We start from the raw sequence: 17,964 nt of genomic DNA, 5'->3' as shown, positions 1-17,964 counted from the left end.
CAGTATTTTCATGCTTCAGATCCCTACTCCTTGCCCTCAACTGCTTACACATGGTCTTCTCTTTGGAAACCACAAGCTTGTGGAGGGGAGGCCCTGTTCTAGAAGTTTATCTTGCTAGGCAGAAAACTGGAGAAGCCAACTTCTAAGAATGTTCTCATAGAAGCACGAGTACCAATTCACCCTATACCTGAATTCTATTGCTAAATTGGTACAGTGAAACCTCCCCAAAAAAGGTGGCTTCCCTTCCAATCAGCTATTCTAAGACATCCAGGGGGCACACAAAAACTAGGGAAAAAGAGGTACTCAATACACAGAGTCCAGAGCCTCAGGTTTCTCACACAAAGATGTCAGCAGTGAGCTGCAATAGCCTAATGTCCCCAGAGAGAGAAACAACATCCCCATAAATAACTGCACTGGTACCTTTCAATTTTGCAAAGTTACACTGTAGCAGGATGTGGAGAGAGGAGGAAGGTATCATTCCCTTCTTCTTAGGCTAGGTAGACTGCACATGACCCAGGGGTGCATGAATCCACTCCACACAATGCCCTTCAGTAGAAAGAGAAGTAGAGCACACCTGCGGGAGGTGAGCTCAGCCATGCTCAGAAGAGACTCACTTACCCAAAATATCAAGTTGAAGAAAAACAGGACATACTTCAGCAATTTCAAGGTACTCATGCCCATTTTGGGATATACTTGCACTAAAAAGTGGAAGAAAATAAACAGGATGTAAGTGACCTGGTTCTGCAAGGTGGTTCCAAAGATCAGAGGGTACAAATTTCAGGGTTCAAGGATCTCTAGCATTACCTTGGGTTTGAGCTGTGACTCTTCTCTGGAAAGTTTCCCCAAACTCCCTGCTCTTTTAGTCTCTGGACTGAGGTACCAATTGGCTCATCTTGGACCTAACTTTTGCTCCAATTCAGCAAGCCAAGGATGCTTAACATTGAATTAAGCACTCTAGAAGTAAGCAATAGAGCCATTCTTAGAGGAAGGTGAGTCACAGTGACACACACTAAGGCCATGCCCAGGGACCAGTGCCTGGGCATTTACTCAAGAAGGCAGCCCTGGTGTCAGGATTAGGGTTAGGCTGATCAATCAGTTATGGATATGGCCGGTGCCTTGATCAGCCAGTCCCGTAAGTGCCCTAAGGTGCACCTATACACTACATACAGTCAAAAGCCTCTCCACGTGGAAGTGGGGGAACATACTTGTGCCTCACTTATTCTTTTACTGAAGGCATTTACGGTGTTTTCTGTTCTAAGATGCTGTGGGACAGGCAACGGTGACTAAGCAGTAGCTACCCTTCAGAAGCCGTCGGTCTTCCAGCAGAGCTAAAACTGGCCAGCAACTATCCAATAGAGAAATGAAGGAAGACAACAATCCAAACTTGAACTTTTAAAAAATAGATTTTTTTTCCTTAATGAGGACATCATTTTCCAAAGTCTGGTCCTCAAGTCTAGAGATCCAGATACACAATTTTTAATTTCTCTCAGAGGTCATGGGGTTCATAGACTAACTCATATTTTTAAACTACACATGAGACTGATATATAAAACAATGTCATCTTTTTGTGTGTTTTTTCCCCCATTAGAACTATGCCTTTTCTGGTGCACAGATGGCTTGTACAATCCATTGTACCCTCTTTGCAATGTCAAGGTGCTCTGAAATCAGATGGCCTTGGGGCATGGTTCATACAGGCTGTGGATAAGCCTGCTGAGCTCCTTCTGTTCCACAAGAGTCATCTTCTCCATTGAAAAGACCAAATACTTATATCTACTCCATACTGTTTTCCTTTTCCTTGCCTTTGTCCTTTTATCTTTTCTTCTTGTCTTGACCATCAAAATTATTCTTATTCCTCATCATTACTTTAACCAAGTTAAAATAAAGTTCATTAGATTATTTATGTATTCAGAGATATATACATAGTGGTCCCCCTTTATTCTCAGGGGATATGTTCCAAGAATCACAGTGGATGTCTGAGACCCCAGATAGTACCAAACTTTACATATACTATTTTTTCTTCTATACATCCATATCTATGATAAAGTTTAACTTAAAATAGGCACAGTAGGAGACTGACGATAACAAAATAGAACAATGATAACAATAAACTGTAATAAAAGTTATGCTAACGTGGTCTCTCTCTGAAAATACCTTAATTATACTGTGTTCATCCTCCTCCTTTTTGTGATAATGTGAGAGGACACAGCGCCTGCAGGAGGGCTGAAGTGAGGCGAACGGCGTGGGCCTCGTGATGCAGCGTTAGGGTTACTCAGACACGAGCACTACGATACTGCGGCAGTCGATCTGCTCGTGCGATGCCTGCTAAGAGACTCGTAGGCAGGTAGCGTGTACAGCGTGAGTGGGCTGGACAGGGGTGATTCACACCCCAGGCGGACAGAGTGGGATGCTACCAGAACAGCATGCATCTTAAAACTTATGAATTGTTCGTTTCTGGAATTTTTCCATTTAATATTTTCAGACTGTGGTTGACCACAGGTAACTGAAATCATGGAAAGTGAAACTCTCTCATGTAAAACAACCAAAAAAGGTACAAAGTATAAAATGAATGCTTGCAAGACACTGAACATCAGACAGCTCTCAAAACTCAATGGCAAGAAAGCAAACGATCCCTTTAAAACGGGCAAGGGACCTGAACAGACACTTCACCAAAGGAGATACATGGATGGCAAATAAGTAAATGAAAAACTACTCCACTCAGCAGTAAATTAAATGTAAATGTAAATTAAAACCACAATGACATACCACTGCCCTCCTCCTAGAATGACTAAAATAACGAAAAACAACTAACCATACCAAGTGCTGGTGAGGGTGTGGTAGAACTAGGGCTCTCTGTGTTATTGGTGAGAATGAAGAAGGGTATGTCCACGTTGAAAAACAGTTTGCCAGTTTTGTAAAAAGTGAAACATAACACTTATCATATAATCTAGCCATCCTACTCCAATGTGTTTACCCAAGAAAAATAAAAACATGTGTCTGTACAAATACTTGTACAGGAATGTTTACAGCAGTTTTATTTATAATAACTGAAACCTGGAAACAACCCAAAAGTCCATCAATAAGTGAACAGGTACATGTACTGTGGTATAACTATACAATGGTGTACTACTTGGGAGTGAAAAAGAAATACCTGCTGATACATACTACAGCATAGATGAATCTCAAAAATAATTATGGTGAGTGAAAGAAGCTAGACAAAAAAAAATACCTACTCAGTAATTTCAATTACATACAATTTTAGAAAATGAAAATTAACCTATAGCAACAAAAAGCAGATGAATAATTGCTTGGAGATGGGGTAAAGAAGACTGGGGAGGAATAAGTAGTGGGGAGTAAGGAAGGGCAGGAGAAAGGGATTATGAAGGACCATAAGTATTCTCTTGGAAGTGATGAATGTTGTCATCTGGACCGTAGGGATGGTTGTAGGCATGTATACTCATGTCAAAGACCCTCCTGATTTGTACTTGTCCATCTCTCCAAACTCCTGGCAACAGTCCCTGTCTTATACCCTAAAATCTAACAAGCAACCTTGACGACTGGTCACAACGCCTTCTTCCTGGCCTTTGCTCATGTGGTTTCCTGGAATTTGCCACTTTCTATCTCTCCAACCCCTCAGTTTGGTTAGCTATTAATCATCCTGAGACTCAGGTCAAGTATTGTCACCCTTGCGGGAAGCCTGCTCTGACATTTTCTAAAATTGTCCAATTCTTGGTGCCCAATGCCCATTCCGCACAAGGAGAGCCTGTAACTGTGCATCTCTGTTATTGTCCTAAGCACTTTGTTTTGTAACTCTCTCTTCTGTCACTAGAACGTGAGCTCCTTGAGGGTAGGAGCTAGTTTGTCTACTTTTTTTTTTTTTTTTGGTACATGCCCCTAGCAGGAACCGAACCCGGGACTCTCTGGTCCACAGGCCAACACTCCAACCGCTGAGCCAAACCGGCCAGGGCTAGTTTGTTTACTTTTGAAGTCTCAAGGCCTAACACAGTAACTGATTACTCTAAAAAATCCAAAAACAAAACAAAGTAAGACTGCTGAATGAACAAATGACTGGAATTTTGCTCATTAACCCTAAATAATTTGGTGTTATTTGAAATTGCAGTATCAGGAACCTTGGGTTTGACATTTATTCTGCCAATAAACTTATCTTCTAGACATGGGCAAATAATTTACTCAAAAGGGGACGGGGCCAGATGCCTCCTGGAGTCACCTCCTCCCCAACAAACTGGGGTCCTGTGACGACTGCTTCAGGTGCTTGCCATCCAATTGTCCACAGAGTACCAACTAAGGAGGTGCCCACAAACCTGGGAATACCCCACTGATTCCTTCCTTCACAGACAGGAAGAAGAACCTCTTCTCTCTCCTTCCCTAATTTTCCACTTACTCAGACTCACCCGAATTGAAGGAGAAAAACTGCCCGTTTGGTGAAGATTGTGACTACTTTTACCACTGGCAGTGATGGTCCCAGTTTCCATGTGAACCCAGAGACAACACCGCTGTATTCCCCCTTTCCTCTCTTCACTGCCACTGGCCAGTTGTTGAGCTCCCACCCCTTCACACCTACCAACCCCACTGCTTGGAGGTCCCACGCCCTCTACAGCCATAGTTGCCACACCCAGCCCCATGACTCATGGCTCTGTTAAGAAATTCCCTGATGTCAGCTTCCAGGAAACCTCCGTGATTGAACGGCAGTTAGCTGTGGTCACCTCCCACAGCCCAGCGTGGAGACCACAGATGAAGTTACCTCCATGGGAAGAGCTTGAGCAGGTAAAATGTCTTGTGGGTTTTTAGCTCACACTCTTTCTTTTCTTTGACCAGAATTTGTTCCATCTGCTGCAATCTTGATTTAATCCAGTTTAGCAGTGGCTAAGGTTGGACAGAAAGCTTCAAGAAACCATCCATCTTTGCCCAACCAGTGTGGCTCAGTGGATTGAGCGTCATCTCATGGACTGAGAGGTCCTGGTTTGATTCCCAGTCAGGGCACATACTGGGGTTGTGAGTTCAATCCCCAATAGGGGCTTGCAGGAGGCAGCCAATTGAAGTTCCTCTCTCATATCGATTTTTCTAGCTCTCTCTAAAAAATCAATAAAAACATATTTTTAAAAATCATGCTATTTTTAAAAAAAGAAGAAACGATCTATCCTTGATCTCCAGTCTTATGTGATCTAATTTTAGAGACCAGACTGGAGTCACAGCAAGACAGCTTTGGTGCTACACAGACTGTGATATTTATGTCAATACATGTCCCTCAAACAGATGATCTTGGAGGCTCATTTCCTTCCATTTGGAAGCTTAGCAAGATAATAGCTCAATAGAGAATCACAGCTGCTACTAGCAACTGAGCTGAGACAGGGACCTTTACAACAAGGCCACGCTAATCAGGAACAACTACCACCATTACAGAGTCAGGAGACTAGAGTTGCTCTTTCTCACCCTAAAAATATGGAGGTTTGTGGTGCAAGGTTCCTGTCTGAGAGGCCTGTCCATTGTACACACAGGCTGTGTCCAGTGTAGGCAAGTCTCCTTCTGAGATAATGAAAGCCCACTCTGTGGCATTTCTATGAAAAGTTTGAATAATCAGAATCTAGACATGAGGAAACATCAGACAAATCCAAATAGAGGAATATTCTAGAAAATAACTTGTTTGTACTGGGAACGAATTGCAATGTCATGAAATACCAAGAAAGATTCAGGAACTATTCTAGATAAAAGGAAACTAGAGACTTGACAGTTAAAAGGCAACGTATAATCAGTGATTTCCTTTTGCTATAAAGAATGTTAATGGGTCCGGGTTGGTTTGGTTCAGGGTTTGGAGCGTTGGCCTGCGGACCAGAGAGTCCTGGGTTTGGTTCCTGCTAGGGGCATGTTCCAAAAACAAAAGGAATGTTAATGAGCCAATGGTAGAACCTGAACAACATCTGTCGATTATTAGTAACACTGTATCAGTGTTGATTTCTTGATCACTATAATGTAGTTATGTAAGAGAATGTTTTTGTTTGTAGAAAATATACACCAAAACACATGGGAGGAAGGAGATCATGTAAACAATCATTCTCAAATAAGAAAGCCAGAGAAAAATAAAGAAATGTGACAAAATGTTAATATTTGGAAAATCTGGATGAAGGGGGTTCAGGAATTCTTGGTGCTATTTTTATAAATTTTCTGTAAGCCTGGATATTTGTCGAAAGTTGAAGAAAAAGAGTTGAACATGAGTAAATAATCTAAGGGATTCTGATTTCAAAATCATGACGACTTAAGTCCCAGAGGGTATAAAAGACTAAGATTCTACCCCAGGAACTTCTTTAGAAGAACAAACTATGGAATAATTCTCTCTTTTTTTGTTGTTTATCTTCACCCAAGGACATTTTGTTCCCGTAGAGTGGGAGGGAGAGAGAGGAAGAGGGAGAGAGAGGAAGAGAGAGGGAGAGAAACATGGACGTGAAGGGACACATTGAGTGGCTGCCACCTGCATGACCCAACCAGGGCCGGGGACAAACTGCAACGGAGGTACGCGCCCTTAGCAGGAACCAAACCCAGGTCTCTCTGGACTGCAGGCAGACACTCTAACCGCTGAGCCAAACCGGCCAGAGCTGGAATAATTCTTTAATGCCTCTATATTCTCATGATATAGAGTGAATGTTAAGCCATGAGTTCAAATTTACTTGAACAAATTTCAAAAGAAGTGAGGTGTCAAAATCATCTCTCCCCCTATTCCTCAACTAGTTCTGAGATAGAAAATGTCTAACAAAAATTTGACAAATTAAATATTAACTATATGGTATTAAATATATTGATTTCAAAACAATTTGGTTTGCAATTAAGTTATATTTTTATTTTGTTTATGTTAAAATGCACTGGAAATGTCTTTATGCGAGCAAGGAATGCAGTCTAATGATGCCTATTTAATAAGAAGCCTGTAAGAAAAGGGAGTACTGTGTAGAGGAAAGAGCATTCCATGGATAATCAAGAAATATTCTAAATAGGACTGACAAACCCCAGAAGAGGGGGGTGGGGAAGAGATAAACCACAGAACTTATATGCATGTGTGCATGAACAATGGACATGGACAACAAAGCTGGGGACAGGGCGGGGAGGGAGAGAAAGGGGGGAATCAGTGGGGGGAAAAGGAAAAACATCCGTAACAAAAATAAATAAATAAATTTTTTAAAAAAGAAATATTCTAAATAGTTAAGTAATTTTATGACTTTGGACAAGTCACCTTAACTGAAAAGTAAATTGATTAGAATATTATAATAGCAAATATGAATTGTGCTTTCACTTTGAGTTGGATGCTTTATATGAACCTAAACAATCTCTAAGTTCTCTTTAAGTAATAAACATTCTAATACATGGAATGGAAGACCCTTATTTTAAATAATTCTAGAAATGTATCCCTGTGGCGTCTTTACAACAATCTTGGCCAATACGTAAGATGCACTGCTGCTGCTGCTGGTGAAATGGGGAATGAAGAGAGGCCTTGCCTCTGTCCCAACACACAGGCACACGGCCTTCCTCTGAGCTCACCCACTGGCATTGGAAATGTGTCACCTGCAGTTTTCCCACAGCCTGCCAAACTGACCACCCAAGCTCCAGCTGCCATCCTCTGCTCCTGTGCCCACCCTGGAGGCCCCTCTGCACAGCTGTCTAGTTTCTGTACGTGACTTTGCTTCAGTGCTCTGCACCTGCAGCGGCAGCTGGGTCTTGGAGTTTCCCGAGGGCGAGCGCCCAGGCTCTAGGCCCGGATGATCTGCATATGTCAGACACTCCCTCAGTATAGGAAGTGCTTATGGACTGACCAATGTAGGAGCATAAACCAAACCACCAGAACTGAATCAACACAGCATTTCCTGGCACAGAGGCTGAGAGAGAAAGTGGCTGTAACCTTGCACAAAGTTCCATCCTTCACTCTAATAGAGCGCAAAATCTAGGTCAAGGAGGAAAATAGCTTCACCCTCATTTCCGCCCATGTGCCATCAATTCCGCCATGTAGGGGACATCTCAGGTGTAGCCCATGTAGGGCTAGGCCAAGGACCCGCTTGGTTAGAGATCTTGCCTTCCACTTTCAAGGCTGGGACTCTAGAATCCCAGTAAGAGAAAGGGATTTCCACTTCCTGTGGTCCTGTAGCCATGGCTTGTTACATTTCAGTCTTGCTTGCTCTCCTTTCTAACATACCTGGGTGCTCACACGTCTTGGAGTTGGCACATACTGTGTTCTGTCTGGAATATGCCATTACCCCAGACTCTGTAGCAGACTCATACTTTGAAAACAGTCAGCCCCCTCCCAGGGAGTCTTGGGCATGCTCCTAAATGCCTACATTTTGTGCACACCGTCCCATTTATTGTAGAAAAGATCACATTGTGTTGTGCTTGTGTGTTGTGTTTGTGTCTGTCCTCCATGCTAGACTCCACGAACGCTGTGAATTTGAGAACCATGTCGGTTATCCTCGTCTCTAGCACTGAGCACAGTGCCTGGCCGCTGGGCGTGAGGAAGCGGAACAGGCCTCGGGTCTGAAATCCGAAGCCCTCTGATTAGTCAGAGGTCAATCTGAGGACATAAGAAACTAAAGACTACAGAGCTTGACCTTCCTACATGGTGCCTCCCATCAGTTCCCAAAGATGAAGTCCCTTAGGTGGTTGTAAAGAGATGGACTTTGAATTGTTCCCTGTGGGAATAAAGGTGCCCCATCCTTTCATTTAAAGGCTAAATATTGTTAACCGACCCACACAGGAAACACCACAGGAAATCAAGTTTTAGCTCAGCCTCTGCTTCAATTCAACCGCAATTTCAAAACAGTTCAGATTCTGGCAGAAATTGAGAAAGCAAAACTTCTTTGTGTAGCCAACAGCTAAGATTCTGCTTTTGCTCAACTTTCTTCTAAAGAACTTGCATACACCCTGGCCAGCTTGGCTCAGCGGTTGAGCGTCAGCCTGCGGACCAGAGAGTCCTGGGTTCGGTTCCCGTAGAGGCACGTATCACCAATAAAATAAAGAACTTGCATACATATCTAATATCCCTTATCTCCTACAGGAACTCCTTAAGGGCCAGGATGATCTGCTGGACAAATATCCTTCTACCTTGCCAGCCTGCCCCTTCCCCACCGGCATCTTCCAGAGCACAGTGCCTGGCCCCAGAGGGTGCTTAGCTCCTGATTATTAAGGCACATTGACTTTGTTAAAAAGTCTAGTCTTTATTTTTAAACTCAAGATTCAGTAGCCCTGAGGTGCTTTGGGAATCTAGAGCCTTCTGCCAAATTCCCACCCCTCACTTTTAGGTGAATGGTTGTGGTCGTAGGTAACTTCCTCTCCCTCCAGGAGAAATTCTTGCAGATCCTGGAAGGACAATGTTCTAAGTTAAAGTTCCCTTTGGTGACCTGATCCCAAGCCAGTATGCTGTTCACAGAAAGCCAAGACCAAAGCTTGGTTGTGACTGTCTGAGTACCTGAGACCCCAAATATTAGTCATGGGGTGTGGATTAGGAATCATTGCCATATCAAGTTTCATTGGCTGGTGCATGTCATATTTATCCATATTTATGTTTTGTACACGAAGGATTTATTTGTTGGAACTCTGAGGATCAGAATGCCCTGCCTGCCATTTGAAAACAACCAATCCAAGTATCCCTTAGAGATGTCTACCTTTCGGCTTGTGAAATACAGGTGCCAAGCACGTCCTGTGTTCCTGACTGAGCTGGGTGTTGTGGTTTGTAGCAGTCCTTTTATTTAGTGGCTCTGAGGACTCACAGTAAGAGTCACTAACTTTACTTTTGAAATTTTCTCACACCATGACTGGTTGTGCTCAGTGGTTAGAGCATAGGCCCGCAGACCAGAGAGTCCCGGGTTCGGTTCCCACTAAGGGCATGTACCTTGGTTGCAGTTTGTCCCTGGCCCTGGTTGGGGTCATGTGGGTGGCAACCAGTTGATGTGTCTCTCTCACATGGATGTTTCTCTCTCTTCCTCTCTCTCTATCTGAGGATGTCCCCTGGTGAGGAGAATAATAAATAAATAAATAAATAAACAAACAAACAAACAAACAAACGTACGTACGTACGTACGTATGTATGTGTATGTATGTTCTCACATGTAGAGGACCTGCTCTCTCAGTTGCCTTTCTAAATGGCTCTGGCTAGTCTGGCCAGGTTTGGCACAGTGACTGAGCATTGACTCAGCACCAAGAGGTCCCTGGTTTGATTCTTGGTCAGGGCACATACCCAGGTTGTGGGCCCAATACCGAGTGGGGGGCATGCAGGAGGTGGCCAAATATCTCTCTCATCGATGTTTCTATCTCTCTCCTTCTCCTTTCCTCTCTCTCTCTAACATCAATAAAAAGAAAAAAACAACATAGCTTTTTAAAAGAGGTTGCCAGTTCGATTCCTGGTCAGGACACATACCCAGGCTGTGTGACCGATCCCCAGTGGGGGGCAAGCAGGAGGCAGCCAATTGATGTTTTCTCTCATCAATGTTTCCATCTCTCTGTCCCTCTCACTTCCTTTCTCTCTAAAATCAATAAAGAAAAAAAATTAAATAAAATAAATGTCTCTGGCTCTTGGTTCTCTCCTCACTTGAAAATCACAAGAGCAGCCTTCTAAAGACCAGAGCTTGTAGGAACTCTCCCCGCTGCATTCCGCGCAGAGGGCCCCAGGCAACAGAAATGACCACACACAGAAAGTCAAGCTCAGAAGCAGTTTAAGCACAGAAGACCCTGGCCCAAAGCGGCATCAGGTAACGGGAACCTAGTTAATCAAAAGTCTGTCTGACTGGCTTGCCTTTTGAGGGTTACTACGATCTTGCTGATCTTTTTACTTCCTTCATAATATCTGTGAATAGGAAGAGATTTTAGGGTGACTAGAGAGGTTTATGGGGACTCCTAAGAAGATACCCTAGCCCACTTTACCTGGTTCAGGTCTCTGCACTCAGCCCAGATGAAAATGTCCTGATCTTACCTTTTGCAGGTGCTTTTCCTCAGTCCTCTAGGCAGAATTGATGATTACCCTAGGTGGCTGCGACGGGGCTGGTAACAAGGATATCCGGGGCTATTTGTGTAAAAGGAGAAGTGAAGGAGGACTAGATGTCATCACACTGTGATGACAGGAAGCCCAGATGAAGTGCAAGAGGAAGTGAGGCCGGGTCCGCCCTCTTCCACTCAGAGATGCTAACCGGCCCATGTGGCTTTCAGAAGCTCGCTCCCACGACCTGCCCGAATACCTAAAATGGTTTCTATGAAACACAGGAAAGCTCGAGCAGGCTCAGGCCCTAATCTGTGAGCACACTGGGTGCTTGGATGATTGGGGCTTTTTTTTTTTTTCTTTTTGGTCTAGAAAAGGACAGAGTTTCTCAGTCAAGGTAGTGCCTCAGAATCAGCCGTGGATCTGTGTAAGAATGAGTTTGTCTGGCTCCGCCACCGGTTTCCCACTCAGGTAGACTGAAACCGGACTGCAATCTAAGAGTCAGTATTTTAAAAGTTTTCTAGGACTGAGACTTAGGAATGTGTTAAGCCACTCTGCCTTCCCACCCTCCCTTCGGCTGTATTCTGAGAAATCGCTTATCTCCAGTTTGATTGGGCCACCATTACCCAACTGCTGTCTCAGAAGCTGACTGTCCTTATGCAAGGGCAGTGTTGGCGGTAAACCCCAAGGCACAATCCGAGGGCACGGGTAGAAATGACTGGGTTAATAGAGGGAGCCCGAGATGTAGATCCCAGAGATCTGCGTTTCAGTCCCAGCTTTCTCTCTGTTAGCTGTGGGATACAAAGCAGAGCTCAACCTCTTGGCTTTGGTTCATTAGTAGTAACGTAGAAACCATATAAAGGGAGCCACTTTACTTTTTTTTTATCCTCATCTGAGGACATTTTTTTTTCTTTTTTTTTTTTTTTTTGTTCAGATAGTGTAGGAGGGAGAAAGAGAAACATTGACGTGAAAGAGACACATTGAGTGGCTTCCACCCACACGACCCAACCAGGGCCGGGGACAAACTGCAACCAAGATACGTGCCCGTAGTGGGAACTGAACCCGGGTCTCTCTGGACCACAGGCCGATGCTCTAATCGCTGAGCCAAACCGGCCAGGGCTAAAGGGAACCACTTTAACATGGAGCTGGAGCTGACACCCAGAGGAGCTGCCCTGCACGTCTTGCTCCTCAAACCTTTGGAATGTTAAACTGGGCAGCGATGATAGGAAAGATAACATGACCTCCCCACTGAAAATTAAAGACATTCTTTAGAAATAGCATCACTAGCCCTGGCTAGTTCGGCCCAGCAGTTAGAGCGTCGGCCTGCAAACCAGAGAGTCCCAGGTTCAGTTCCCACTAAGGGCACGTACCTCGGTTGCACTTTGTCCCCCGCCCCAGTTAGGGTCTTGCGGGTGGCAACCAGTCGATGTTTCTCTCTCTCTTCCTCTTTTTCTCCCTCCCGTTCTATCTGAAGAGAAAAAAGTGTCCTTGGGTGAAGATTAAAAAAAAAAAGAAAAAAATAGCATCATTACACCCTGGCCGGGTGGCTCCATTGGTTGAGCGTCGTCCTGTGCACCAAAAGGTCACTGTTTCGATTCCCAGTAAGAAAACTAAGGGACGCTATAATAAAAGGTCTACTTAAAATAAAACATATGTGTTTGTTTGTGCCTACATATATAGCAGCAAAAGCAGCAAAAGTCTTTATTCAAATATAATTTTAAATAGAACAGCAATAAACACGATAGATAAATGCGGAACTGTGCAGGGAGCACAACGGTGGGGCTCAGAGGCTGCTCACCCTCTTCCCCTCTTTGGTGGCTTCTTAGGCAGCTTTGTCCAACTCGAAGAAGAGAAAACCACTGGTCCAGGTGGCTTGACCCCTGGGTTCTTTGCAGTGTTGGGATTTAATTTCAGTTGTGGGCCCGGGTGTGGCTTCTCCAGTCCTGCAAACTCACTAACTTGGACAGAGAGCCCCCAAGCTTTGTTTCTTTCTTTTTTATTTATTTGTTTATTTTCAATTAATTAATTTTTGTTACAGATGTTTTTCCTTTTCCCTCCACAGATCCCCCCTTCCCTCTCTCCTGCCCTGTCCCCAGCTTTGTTGTCCACATATACACAATGGAGTACTATGCAGCTGTAAGAAAGAAAGATCTCTTATCCATTGAGACGACATGGAGGGACCTGGAAAGTATTATCCTAAGCAAAACAAGCCAAACAGAGAAAGACAAGTATCATATGATTGGATCTCACTTATTTGTGGAATATAATTAACATAACAGTCTGAGGAATGGGGTAGTCCCAGAGACATGGAAGTGGGGTACAGACTGACAATCCCCAGAAGAGACGGTGGGGAGGGGATAAAGTCCAGGCTTTGTTTCTATTGCTTCATCTCAATAGAAGTAAGAAGCCAGAGCTGCACCCAGCAGCTCCTCTTCCCTTTGGGAGGCTGGAATTGTGGCTTCTGGCAGAAGGAACAGTAGGGGAGTGTTTCTCCCAGCTCCAGCTGTGCTGGCCACACACATCCTGACGCATTATCACCAATTGGAGTCTGTGAGCTTGCAGGAGGTTCAATGTGGCACTTGAGGCTGCCAGGGGATGTCAACAGCTCTGGCATGTTCCATGACCCACTATACTCCCTCCTGGGAGTATAACAAAACAGTGATTCTACACATAATCCTGGCATATCCAAGGGGAGTTCCTTGTGTGTCCCTGGGCAAAGAGAAAAGCCACTGAGTAGGCAGGTGGTGTGGTAAAGGGGACAGAGACCTGGACTCAGGAATGGAAGTGCCAGATTCTAGTCTTTGTTTTATAATGAACCAGGGAAAGTCCACCTAATCCCCCAGGGGATCACTTCCCTCTCTGCGAAAGAAGGTAAACTAGGTAATTCATACATTTTCTCTGTACCTTAAACGTTCTGAATATTTATTACTTTGTAACATAAAACAGGAACTCCTGCTACACGATAGTTTGGCCGGAATTTGGTGCAGAAAATGGAACTTAGAAGCAGAGTTATAAGAACTGCTCTTGATGGAGCTCATCCTGTGGGCAGATTGCGCTGTCCCTGTCCCCACATAGTGGCAGCAAGATGACAAGACATTCCTCCTCTGCAGACAACAAAGGCCCAGCTCAGTGAGGTAAGGTAACTTGCCCAAAGCACACTGCTAGAAAATGGCCGCGCCTGAATTTTAAACTTGCCCATGACACAAACACCTGCTGTCCTATCCAGCTACCCAGTTCCCCCAGAGCTAATCAGATGTGAACACTTGCCACAGGTGAGTCACCGGCAGATAACTGAGAGCTGACTTTTACTTCACCGGGGTACCATAAGATGATCTCACGGTATTTTCCTAGTTTCCAAGAGGAGCAAGCACAGGGCAATTGTCTCTTCATAAGGCAAAGCCTGAGAGTGTTTGCAGACACCCAGTACAGCGTGTGTTGTTTCCCAGCCAGGGTTTTGAGTAAACCCCATGAATGGGGGAGGGGAGGAAGAGGAGAAGCAGGAGGAGAGAAGGAGGAAGAGGAGGAGGAGAAGGAGGGGAGGGAGAAGGAGAAGAGAGGGGGAAGGGAGGGAGAAGGAGAGGGGGGAGGGGGAGGGAGAGAAGGAGGAGAAGAATAGTCAATAGAAAAGTTTAGGCAAGAGATAACCCTATCCTTGGCACTGGGAGAGCATACTTTGTAGGAGCCAGGCAAGGAGGCAGGCAGCATCCAAGAGTGTGATGCTGACCTCAGCTTCTCTACTCTGAAGTTAACTCAGCTCTTCAGAGTTGCACAAAGAACAAACACATGCCCACCACGCCCTGTGCCAGCAGCACAGGGAGCGAGTCCAGGCAAGATCCTGGCAGAGAGCCTGGCAGAAGGAGGTGGCACTGAATAAAAATGAAGCCCCAGCTGCCAACTGCGTCTGCCCCCCATCACAGCAGGGGAGACAGAGCTCTGCAGATGTTGATGTGGGCCCTTTACCCCCCTTATTTCCCTGAGTCTTTATCTCTCACATCCAGGCCTAGAGTGCAAAGGATTAGAAAATGCCACATCTGCTCCAGAGGAAGGGACTGAAGATCCAAATTCTTGATCTTATAATTATTATTATTTTTAAATAAGTTTATTTTTTAAAGTAGTTTTAGGATCTCAGCAAAATTGAGTGGAAAGTAGAGTTTCCCCACATACTCTCTGCCCCCCACACTTGCATAGCCTCCCCCACTATCAACATTCCCCACCAGAGTGGTACATCCGTTACAATCACTGAATTTACACTGATACATTGTAGTCACCCGAAGTCCATAGTTCACTGTAGGTTTCACTCTTGGTGCTGTGCTTTCCATGGGCTTTGACAAATGTATAATAACATGTATCCACCCTGATCATATCATACAGAGTAGTTTTACTGCCCTAAACATCCTCTGTGCTCTGCCTATTTATCTTCCCCCAAACCCTAGCCTCTGGCCACCGCTGATCTTTCACTGTCTCCATAGTTTTGCCTTTTCCAAAATGTCATATAGTTGAGACCATATGGTATGTGGCCTTTTCATATTGGCTTCTTTCATTTAGTAAAATGCATTTAAGTGTCCTCTATGTCTTTTTATGACCTAAAAGCTCATTTCTTTTTAGCCCTGAATAATATTTCATTATCTGGATGTACCAGTTTATTTTTCCATTCATCTACTAAAGAACATCTTGGTTGCTTCTAAGTTTTGGCTATTATGAATAAAGTTGTTATAAACATCCATGTGTAGTTTTTGTGTAGACATAAGTTTTTAGCTCATTTGGGTAAAGACCAAGGAGTACATATGGTCAAAGTATGTTTAGTTTTATAAGAAACTTACAAACTGTCTTCCAAAATGTCCGTACCATTCCCACCAGCAACCAATGAGCTCCTCTTGCTCCTCGTCCTTGCCAGCACTTAGTGTTGCCAGTGCTCTGGATTTTGGTCATTCTAATAAGTGTGTAGCGGTCATCTCATTATTTTAAATTTTGAATTACAAGTATAATTTTATGTGTGTGTGTGCGTGCACATATGTGTGTGTGTGTGTGTGTGTGTGTGTATAGTTTCACATTAGTTATTTGATTTGTTTTCTACCCCTTATATACTGTGAGTATATAACAGACTGCCTCTGTTTTTGTTACTTAGATGTGGTACAATACACTGGACATAGTAAAATCCCAATGAATATTTGAATGAGTAAGTAACCAGCTTTATCAGCTCATTTGGATGTGAGCTTTGACTCAAGGATTCAGGTCCACCTAGGATGATGGAGCAGAATATGACCTACTTAGACCATTTCTGGGACATCAGTTCACCCAAAGTTGCCAGAACTCAACAGTGTCATCAGCCATACTCAGAGGGATCTGGTCATCTGGATTTGGGAGCTCCTGGTTTAGGTAGTTGCCTTTTAGGTAGAATCTAAATGGATTAATCCAGTTTATCAGACCTTGGACAAATACAGCTCTTTCTCCTTTTGCTTCACCTGAGGGAACCTGGCTTCTTACTTAAGCAGTTTTTCAGGGCTTCATGAATGTCTCTGTTTCTCAGGCTGTAGATGATGGGGTTGAAGATGGGCGTCAGGATGGTGTAGAGCAGAGAGGACCCTTTGCGCAAAAGTTGGGATGAATTGGATGAGGGCACAAGGTATGTGGCAATCAGTGTCCCATAAAACACTGTGACTATGGTGAGGTGGGAGGAGCAGGTGGAGAAGGCCTTTTGCCGGCCTGTGCCAGATGGGATTCTCAGGATAGCAGCAAGAATGCAGGTGTAAGAAGCTGTGATGAGGAGAAATGGGACCAGAGTCACTGCAGAAGAGGTGGCATAAGCAATGGTCTCAGTCAGTGAGGTGTCCATGCAAGAGAGATGAACCAGAGGAGTAAAGTCACAAAAGAAGTGATCGATTTCATTGGGTCCACAGAAGGTTAGTCTAGACAGTAGGACCATAGTGATTGCTGTCAGGAGGAAGCAGCAGAGCCAAGAGCTGGCAGCCAGCCGAATGCAGAGGGGACCAGTCATGAGGATGGGATAGCGTAGAGGCTGACAGATGGCCAGGTAGCGGTCATAGGACATCACAGCAAGCAAGAGACACTCTGTTGAAGCCAGGGATCCAAAGAAGTAGAACTGTGCCAGGCATCCAGCCACAGAGATAGTCTTCTGGTCAGCTATGATAATCAGTAACATCTTGGGGACAATGTTGGAGGTATACCAGATCTCCAGAAAGGACAAGTTCACCAGAAAGAAGTACATAGGGGTATGAAGATTATGACTGAACAAAACTAGCAAGACAATGAGGGTGTTTCCAGAAACGATTAAGATGTAGAAAATGAAAAACATCATAAAGAGAAAAATATTTAACTGTTGAGTCAAAGAAAATCCTCTAAGAACAAATTCCACTATTGCTGTTTGGTTTTCCCAGGGCAGGATCACCATGCCTTGGCTCCTAGGAACATAAAACTCACAAAATGCAAAAACTTCTAGCTAATGCATAGCACATGGACTGATAGTCTATGATATTCATAACCCACTTGGGTGTTTGGAAGTGAACATAAAACTCACAAAATGCAAAAACTTCTAGCTAACGCATAGCACATGGACTGATAGTCTATGATATTCATAACCCACTTGGGTGTTTGGAAGTGCTTTTTATTTGGGTGGAGAAGTAGCATCGTTTTTTCAAGGCCTGAAATGGAAAACAAAAGAATGTGGACTAAGAACTTGTGACCACTTCAACTCCCCATTTTTTCCTCCCACCTGCTTTTCACCAGGAATAATGTCAGCAGGAAATAGAAGAAACAAAAAGAGGAATACAAAGGAGAGAAAGGAGGAAGAAAAATGACAGAAGGAGAATCATCTGCTCTATGCCCTTCCCAAATGTACTTCAGTAGCCTGGGGAGTTATGGAAGAAAATCTAAAAGGTAGGTGAGCCCGAGATTCCAAAGTGGTGGCAGAGTGAGTGGAAGCTACACAGACCATCTCCCAGGACCAAACTGAAATTACAACAAAAATAAAGACAAATCATTGGGGGAAA

General features: G+C 44.1%; 2 protein-coding genes across 3 annotated transcripts in view; both read right to left on the bottom strand.

Annotated features, from left to right (window-relative positions):
- CD53 (CD53 molecule) overlaps window positions 1-11,072 on the bottom strand; it is a 29,368-nt gene extending 18,296 nt beyond the window's left edge. Inside the window, exons 1-3 of one of the 2 annotated variants that reach the window (XM_036272511.1) lie at window positions 10,955-11,058; window positions 805-954; window positions 619-698 (exon numbers count right to left, since the gene is read on the bottom strand). In XM_036272511.1, the coding sequence (XP_036128404.1) occupies window positions 619-681 (63 nt within the window). In that variant the 5' untranslated portion in view covers window positions 682-698; window positions 805-954; window positions 10,955-11,058. Of the gene's footprint in view, window positions 1-618; window positions 699-804; window positions 955-10,954 lie in introns of both variants that reach the window. The other variant, XM_036272510.1, reaches the window with a different exon arrangement.
- A 5,343-nt stretch (window positions 11,073-16,415) lies between these two features.
- Window positions 16,416-17,366, bottom strand: LOC118637644 (olfactory receptor 11A1-like). The gene has a single exon (XM_036273206.1). It carries the CDS (start codon window positions 17,364-17,366, stop codon window positions 16,416-16,418), a length of 951 nt encoding a protein of 316 aa, XP_036129099.1.
- Window positions 17,367-17,964: the final 598 nt, after the last annotated feature.

The sequence above is a fragment of the Molossus molossus genome, unplaced genomic scaffold, assembly GCF_014108415.1.
Source record: "Molossus molossus isolate mMolMol1 unplaced genomic scaffold, mMolMol1.p scaffold_m16_p_20, whole genome shotgun sequence".
Classification (NCBI taxonomy): domain Eukaryota; kingdom Metazoa; phylum Chordata; class Mammalia; order Chiroptera; family Molossidae; genus Molossus; species Molossus molossus.
Note: the sequence above shows the minus strand (reverse complement) of the source record. Positions and strands in the feature narration are given on the sequence as shown.

Coding starts and splice junctions, on each gene's coding strand:
- LOC118637644 (XM_036273206.1), bottom strand. CDS start 17,366: ATGGTGATCCTGCCCTGGGAAAACCAAACAGCAATAGTGGAATTTGTT.